The following is a 9,363-nucleotide window of genomic DNA, read 5'->3' as shown; positions in this document are numbered from 1 at the left end:
AAGATCATCTTAAGCTTACATTTGTTTGTGTGTGGGATATAAAATTTCGGTGTATTAATGGAACAGTATCAGGTTGTAGAGAGAGAGGGAGTTCAATTTGCATGGAAGATGAAGGGAGAGATAGGGTACGTGGGCAGAGGATATGCATGCAGCTGTTTTGTATTACTTCAACGTTGGAAACGTAGCATTATCCTCACACCGCCACCTTGCTAGCTCCGAGCCACCACTCACACAAAAGTGAGACCTTGATTTTTCCACACACAGTCTCTCTCTATAATATATATATATATATAATATATATATAATGAAGCTCGAGTATGAGTAGATTAGACGACGAATGAAATGAAAAGGAAGTTCACGCACCTAGACCTACTTAATGGCCACAAATATAGATTATGTTGCGTATGTAATGTGTGTGGGTGTGTGTATACGTATGTATGACCTCATGCATAATGTATTATATTATTCTTGCTTTTCCAAGCCTTTTCACAATCTAAGCTACCGGAGGCGGGACATGGTTTTGTCTTGTGACATCACATGGTGTTAATAATATATATCATAATCCCCACCCACACACACACACATATATATATGTATATGTAGAACAATTGTATATGATACTAATATATATCATAATCCCCACAACACACATATATATATGTAGAACAATTGTATATGATACTCCTCCGGTCTTCAATATAGGACCCAATGGTTAAGTTAGTTTTGGTCCTAAATATAAGACCCATTTCTCGTGTTTATTAATTTTCTCTAAATTATTCCTATGGATACTCCTTCAACCATACTCAAGTAGAAGAGGAAGATGAGGTATTAAGAAAGATGATTATGGTATTTCAGGAAAAATGTGTCACATTTCTTATAATTAATTAACTTACCTAACTTCCTTAATTTAATCAAATTAGTTAAATGAGTCTTATATTAAAGACCGGAGGAGTATAATAACAAAATGGAGATATGGAACACTACTCTTAGCTCTAGCAAGTACACCACGAAAGTATGAATATAAAGGTGTGATATATAAATGTAATGTAAGGTATGTGACGGAGGAAATGACGACGGAATATGAAAAGGATCGATTTGCCTCCTCTTTCAGTCTCCATATATACATACATACATCTATATATATAAATATATATATATAAGGGCGCCACCAGGAATGTGGCATTCTAGGGGCTCCATAAATGACCTCTCGGTTCCTACTTCATTCTCAACCATCCATTATTCCCCACTACTGTTATTGCATGTGTCACCCAAAAATGTGTGGTGTGTCGTCGTCTTGTATATCCTGCTTCAATGTGAGGAATACTAAGTTTATTAAAAAGGTTTCATTTCAAACTACAAACCCTCACGTTAATTACCGGCCATGTTCATGTTCGTCAGCATCTTCTATATACATATATATAAATATATTAAACATGGATGAAGTTAAAAAGTTCATAAATTTAAGATAACGTCGATAAAATTTAAGATTTTTTACCATGTTAGAAGCTAAGTGACTTATAAATAACATTAAAAGAGTAACATATAAAATCTATACGAAATTGTCCTTCTCATAACTCTGAATACTGTGGCTTAATCATATCAAATTACACGGGGAACATGGATGTACATAATCTAGTTATATCCAAAATCATTGAAAGCTAAAAACAAAAGAATATTAGATCCCAACAGGTTATGTGATGGTTATATTATTTTATAAATTTAGTTGTGAACTGATACCATCGACTAGCTTTTGTTGGAACTGTTAATCCACGTTTACGAACTTGTTAATTGAGGATAGAGATAATGATGTAATTTCTTATTCACAACATATTATTCTCTGGTCCCATGGACATTCTAATTCATTTTGAGATTTCCAGAAGCCTCAGATTAATAAATTATATTGCTTGGAACTTGTATGTAATTCTTGGAAAAAAAAAACAATTGACTTAATTATATTTAGAGAAAAATATAAAGAGAATTATAATGAGGTCCCCAAAAAAAATTGCTGAAAAGTCTTAATAACAATCTAAGCGGTCGGCATCGATAAGTTTCAGAATAAGAAATAACAACTTCTGAAACTTATTTTTATAATCATTTTTCAAAGAACTTTATTATAACTCTCTCAAAAATATATTAACGCTATATTTTAACTAAATTATAAAAATTTACATTTATTTTGAAGACATACAAAAACGTCCATTATTTTAAAAATTAAATTCTATGTTGCATAATTTTTTCTATATATTTGAGATTTCATTTTTATCCAGCCAACCGTTAGTTAATTGTTAAGGTTAACTCTTAAATTTTGAGATCATAGATCATTATTAATTACAAACTTAAAAAAAAAGTAATTATAGTATGCACAGTATTCGATTCGACTTCCCAAGAGCCCCCGTCTTGCACTCATTTCAACCGCCTTCCGACGCGGTTCCTACAATTTTACCCGACCTGTTTCCACCTCATCTTTTCTCTTTCTTTCATATTCTCCCTTTACTTTAGCTGTCTTTATCCATCTATTCAATTTGGTGTTTCAGACGTTAGTCCCACACTGGCTGCCTTAAAGCCTCCTTCAAATTTTATATCTGATGATGATGGCTATAGTGCTTTTTTGAAAAAATAATAAGAAGAAAAGAGCCCAGTCTTACAACCAAACTTTTTTCAATATGTAAAAATGAGATGAAAAAAGAGGTGAATTATTATAAAAATAAGACGTAAATAGGATTACCTTGACTCTTTACCGTGTCTCTGATAAGAATGTACTCCTTTGGTCTTAAATATAAGGCCCCTTTTGTAGTGTAATTTACGTTACAAAAGGGGTACTATATTTACGATCGGAGGAGTACTATATACCTTTAACTTAACTGCATGACATTATTACAAAAATAGTTGCATGATTCTCTTACCAATTAATCAAATAGTAAGTTGATACTTGATACTAACTAATAATGAAAGGACCTTCTACCTTACATGGATGATGGATCGAGCTCTTGGCTTTCAAGTCACTAGTTTCTTCACCAATCACGTCTTTCGGTTCATTTCGGTGATAACTGATAAGTACCAGCAATAAGGCAAATATTACTACATTATAATTTGTTTTAAAAGAATTATTCTCTCCATTTCTATTTATATGACATTTTTCAAAGCGATTTTATATTTCATGAGATAAAATATTTTTAAAAAAAACTTATTGATAACCTTATAATTACAAAAATGCTCTTCACGTGTGAGTTAATTAGAAGTTAGTGTTAAATCAAGAGTATTTTTAAAAACTTCCACTTCTTTTTTTTTTTCAAAAAGAAATTGAGGTTTTTAACTATATTTAACGAGATTTACTGGCCTACTTCACAATTTACTCAAAAATCTACCCATGTTTTCACTTTCTTTGAACTTACCGGAGATGATAAGAGTTTGTCATGCTCCTCCGCCTGTCCTCATTAATTAAAACAGTTAAATCAGTAACCTTGTCAAAATAAATAAATAATTGAAAATAGAACATAATGATTTGTTTTCCAAATTTCTATTACATTCTTCTTTTTTTTTAAGTTAACACTTTAAACAGGGATAATATATGTTAGAAAAAATTAATCAATACTCTCTTCCCCGACATATGATAACAAAAATCATCAATGCTTTAATTGGTATTTTATAATAAGAATTGAAGAGAGAATTTTGGATTTTTGCTTTTGGTCTAAATCTTCTATCCATGCCCACAACAATATCATTGATCTTTTTCTTTTCGAACTTTGGTAGGTAGGTGATCAACGGAATTGTTATTAATACAGCCTCCGGTCCTAATTATAAGAGCTAGTTGACTAATTTGAAAAAGTTAAGAAAATAGTTAAGTTAGTTATTTGTAATAAATACGTATTGTCTTTCCTAAAATATACTTACTAATCAAGTGTGTTGGCTAAAACTATAATTATTAGAAGAACTATCTTGAAAAAAATTGAGTAAATATGATAAACAAAATAGATTGGGATCTTATATTTAGAACCAACATAAAAGTCAAACGGGATCTTATATTAAAGAGCGGAGGAGGTAGTAATAAATGTAATCAAAACTTATGACTGGCTCTACCAAAATTCAGACCGAGAAATGAATCACTTATAAACAAAAGGCATCACTATATACATTGTCATAAATACTGTGATTTATATGACTGTTACTAACTGTGCCATTTTGTCTTGTCCTACGCCTGCTTTGCCAAATCCTTAGCGTCCACGAACGTCCCATGAAAACCGTACGGCACTCTTGACGGAAGCTTCACGGTGGCTTCCACCTTCATTTCCTTGGCGTTAACGATCTGCAGCTCCGACTTCCATGTCTTCTCGTCGTGAACAAAACTCAGAACGTACCCCTCGTCTTCTTCTCCCTCCTTACTCTCTCCCGGCAAGAAAAATGGCTCTCCTCCGTATCTTTCTTCGCCATACATGTATTTTGTCACCTCTCCTGTCATCAAATCCACCTTCGCGAATCCACTCACCTTCGGCCATGGCTCTGCGATCGAGAGATAAGCGAACCGGGTTTTCCTCCCCAGTCGGTTTCGGTTCACCGTTCCTGCTTCCAAGTTCATTTGCTCTGAGATAATGGGGCGGCGTGTTGACTCACCGGTGATGAGGTTCAGTCTGATTTCCGACAGCACGCTCTCCAACTTCTCTTCGCTTTCGTTGAAAATGGAATCCGGCGGTGACATGCAAGAGCCGATGACGACGATTTCGTTCGCCTCTTCCTCCCAAGCGTTCCAGAGATGAAAGCAGAACGTGTTTGGGCATTCAATCCAGATGATATCTGATGCGTTTCCCGCATTCTTCGAGAGAATTCCGAACCTTGATTTCTTTGACTTGTCGTAGATCACCGGAGATCCTCCCGTGATCATTTCTTGGAGCTTGAACACTACTTGCTGGTCCGGAATCACCACGAAGTTCTCTGTAATTGCGAAATCGTGCGTCATTGTAGGAACTGGTAAAGGAATTCCCACGTCTCGTGATTTCTCTCCGTCCGGTGAGAACCGCAAGTATCTCAGATACGGCTTCGAGACAACGTCGTAGCTCAGGGAGAATAACTCGCCGGACTCTGGGTCGACTTTCGGGTGAGCAATCATGTTCGATTTGAGCTGCTCCTGGAAACTGTATCTCCCCACGGTTTCGAGGTCACCGGAAGGAGTAATATGGACGTGGTAAGGATGGTCGTCTTCTGACATTGCGAGGAGGCGGCCATTGAAGTAGACTAAGCCAGCGTTGGCGACGCCGACGCCGTGGTGGTGGTCGAGAAGGCCGAAGAGTCCGCGAGCGTAGAAGAGGAGGAGTCGGGCTACACCCAAGTGCCCATGGAGCTCACCGATGGCCTTGGGGAACACTGGCCGACCGAGCTTCCGTTCCTGGACGAGTCTCTCCGTCTCAGTAAATCGGCAGGCATAGCTAGCAGAGCCGCCGCGTAAACTAACAGCATGGATCATGCCGTCACCGTCGAACAAGTGGTGCCCAGAGACGGGCTCGAATAATGGGTTAGCACCGTTTCGGACATAAACGCCATTAATGGAGTCGGGAATAGTGCCAGTGACGGGGAGGGAATGGCATACGGACTGTTCCGGCACCGGAGCGAAGTTCCCGGAGATCTGAACTCGTGGGTCGGCTGTTTTTGGAAGTGGGTGTTGGAGTTCACGCGAGATTAACGCTCTCTCGGCCGCATCTAATGCCATTGATGCTACTTTTTGCATTGGGTTCCAGGAAGGTGGAGAAGCGGTAGTTTCGGGTTTGGTAGTAATTCGAGGCTGAGAAAGGGGGCTTTTTGGGAAATCAAGCAGTGGAGGAGATTGTAAAGCAGAGTGAACAACATGATTTAGTGTTCTGAGAATGGGCTTCTTGAAGAAGAAGGACTCAGAATTAGGAAAATGATGAGCAGAGGCCAAATGATGAAGAGAGGGGGGAATTGTTGAGGGAGGTACCATGATTGAGAAATCTGAGGTTTTGATATTTTGAGAGTGGAAGTGGTGTACTATAGGAGACCCAAGTAGCAGTGGTATGATTTGTCAAGATGACAAAGCCAAGAAAAGAGAAGGATAGGAAAATGTTTTGGTCTGGGAAAAGAAGAGGTGCAATGAGGTATATATAGAAATAGAACGGAGAATGGTGACAAGAGACTATAGAAGGCCCAAAATATTTAATGTCGTAGAAATACGTAAAAATAATTTGAAAATACGTTACCAACTGGGCTGGGTTAGAAGGAGTATGATGAATTAAGATTTAAATTTCTGTTAGAAGAAATATCTATATTTAATATCTAATAGTGTTTCGAATGGAATTGCCTCTCAATTGGAAGATAGCTATATGTAGCACAAAAAAAAGGAAATATGTCCTAGTAAGTTTGAATTTCACTACTAAAGTTAGAATCATATTAGTGGGTAATCTGTAAATAACTCTGTCAGCACTCAGTTTGTTACTAAAGATACAGAAGTCAGATTAATTAATTAGTAGATATTAAGAAATTTTTTAACTCAGTTATTTATAAAAAGTGTGCATAACTTTTCCAAAAATGTCGCCTTTAATTTTTTTTTTTGTATTGAAAACTATTTTTTAATAAAAGTTTGGAAAAATAACAAAAAAAGAAGCTGAAAATTACTAAATCCCAAATTAGGTTTGGTAGCAATACTTTATTTAGTATTAACAATGCTGAATTTACAAATGACAATAAATTTTTGTTAACATTCTTTATTCAGTGTTTACAAATTTCTAACTTATTTTTTTGTCATTTTTTCCTAAAAGTTTCGGAATTTTAGAAAAGAATTATAAATATTGAAGTGAAGTCCCACGTATATCTCTCTACTAATTCTTATATATATATATATATTGGAATAGAGGGAGCGGTGTCTTCCATTTACGCTAAATTCACATGTTTCATAAGTACTAATATTATGGTTGGGCGAGCTCCATTTTGAAGGCGCTCAGTGACTTTAAAGGACGTATCGCATATAATTCAAAAAATTAAAAATTATGAAAAATAATAGATTAACCCACAACAAAAGTTTTAAATGCATGACTTAATTCACGCTGCTCTTCTGAGCTATATACTCCTCAGTCCATTAATAAGATATAATTTTTAGGATAGACACTGCCATATTTATAAGATATGCATTTGAAGGATATATATATATATATACATATATATATATTTATATCTATTTTTGTATCTCTATGCCTCATTAATTAATTAGGTGTCATATCATTCTATCAAATTACTTACCCTTTTCCCCCCTATTTATTCATTCTCGCTTACTCACTCTATTTTTACATAAACTATAAATAAGAAATAAGGATATTTTTAGAAAATAAAAAATAGTTTCATGGAAATGGCCACCTTTCTGTTCTTCCTTCTCTCTTTTATGATTATGATTAACTTAATTATTAAAGGCCTTCTGGATATCTTCCAACATCTATCGGCTTCCGAATATTCAGATCATCACCTATGTAATGTGCATGCCACAAAAAAATTGAATCCTTTGTTTTTTTTTTAAATAATGCTAAATGTTACAAAAATATTCTTTTTGTTACGTAATCACGCACCGCATAATTTTGGTTGTGATGTCATTAAAATGCATTCAATTTTATGTGTTACAACGAGTACGGTGGTGAGCGGCAATTATTTTTATAAAATATGTCATATTTTTACATATTTATTGCATTTTTAATTTACTTGCAGTGACAAAGACAATGAATCCGAGGGAGTATGTATATCATTATAAGGAGTTTAACTTAATTGTTTTAAAGCATAAGACGACGTTATTTCATTCAAAAAATCCTGTAAAATTGCATTGTTCATATTTGCAAATTGTATTGTTATCACTGTTAGTTTTAATGATACTGATTTCTATAAAAGATATGTGGATCCTTGTTTATTGTACAATAACTTCATAGTTTATGACTTTCGATATTCCCTACACACACACACACATCATGTTGTTTTACTGAGAAATGAAATTACTGCACAAAAAGAACCCTGAACAATGAAGAAAAATAAACATGTGCATATATATGTCTGAATTTGAAATCGTGTTACCCATGAATCTATCAAATTACAGAGAACTTGAGGAATGAACTACTAGGTAATCCTTAATATAAGATGTGATTTGTTCAAATTATATGTTATATTAAAAACTGGAGGTATCTGTAAAAATAGAATTTGTATATAATGTAATTTAATTTACTGTAATTGTTTTGTTATATTATTATGAGCATTGATATATATATATTGATGATATGAATGATTTATTGTTGGGACCTTTTACTATATATTCATCATGTATTACTTAAAGAATATTAAGAAATATACAAAAAAAAAAAGGTAGCTATAGAGTGTGGTCACACACACATTTAATCTTCGCCTGTAATTATTTCTGTACATGTTTTTAATTTTGGAATATATAATCCATGACAGTGAAGGAGAGAAGGGGACAAAGAAAGGTATTGATGAATTGAATGGGGAGTTAAACAACACTATCAGTGGCCAACCGACAAAGCAGCATATGTGACAGCGATCGATGCTTGTTTGGTATTTTAGTGCCACACTAAGTAATAGTAATACTTTTATAAGCCCTGTTCATTTTTTAATAAAATTAGTTAAACGTTAGTTATATGTCACAATTATTTATATAAAATAATAAAAATCTCATTGAATATTGAGCGTGGCCGGTTTTGTATTGAGGACGAATAGGCAGGATGTTATATATAAATAGAACTGGATTAAGTACTAATTAGATGATGAATATGAATCTATCTAATTGTTCCCATTTGAATGGGAAGATTAATATATATATATATATATATATAACTGATTCTTTGAAGGAATTATTATCAAACACATGAATCCAACTTAGTCATCATCTGTTTTTATTATGTATTGCATAAAAAAATTGCATATATCTTTGGGATGTGGAAAAGAATATAATATCAACATCAATTCAAAGGCGACAGTGAATTATTTGCCCACTTAGAAAGTGAGCGACTTTGAGGATAAATATGGTGATGGTGATTTCTGGCTTCCCGCATATATACTTTCTGAGAGACCATTGTAAGGAAGGTGGAATACTTGGCTAGTTTTCATTACATACAAATGATTACAAGGATTAGTAAATTAAAAAAACCAACATATTTTTTAAGAATAACTAATTTAACTAATTTTATTAATATCTATAAACTAATTATCTAGCTTTTACATTTAAAATTAGAAGGAGTATATAATTTATTACTTTGAGTCCTTAATATAAGAGCTCGTTGACTAATTTGAATAAATTAAAAAATTAGTTTAATTAGTTATTTGTAATAAATATGTATTTTTCTTTAAAATACTATTGTTAATCATGTGTATTAA

General features: G+C 33.8%; 1 protein-coding gene across 1 annotated transcript; it reads right to left on the bottom strand.

Moving 5' to 3' along the window:
- Nucleotides 1-4,001: 4,001 nt before the first annotated feature.
- On the bottom strand, nt 4,002-6,035 carry LOC114747551 (9-cis-epoxycarotenoid dioxygenase NCED2, chloroplastic-like). Its single transcript, XM_028935904.1, has one exon. The coding sequence runs from the start codon at nt 5,945-5,947 to the stop codon at nt 4,190-4,192; it is 1,758 nt and encodes a 585-aa protein (XP_028791737.1). The 5' UTR covers nt 5,948-6,035; the 3' UTR covers nt 4,002-4,189.
- Nucleotides 6,036-9,363: the final 3,328 nt, after the last annotated feature.

This window comes from Neltuma alba, unplaced genomic scaffold (genome assembly GCF_004799145.2).
Source record: "Neltuma alba isolate B1F8T4 unplaced genomic scaffold, ASM479914v2 tig00005355_pilon, whole genome shotgun sequence".
In the NCBI taxonomy this organism is placed as follows: Eukaryota; Viridiplantae; Streptophyta; class Magnoliopsida; order Fabales; family Fabaceae; genus Neltuma; species Neltuma alba.
The sequence above is the reverse complement of the archived record's forward strand: the minus strand, read 5'-3'. Positions and strand labels throughout refer to the sequence as shown.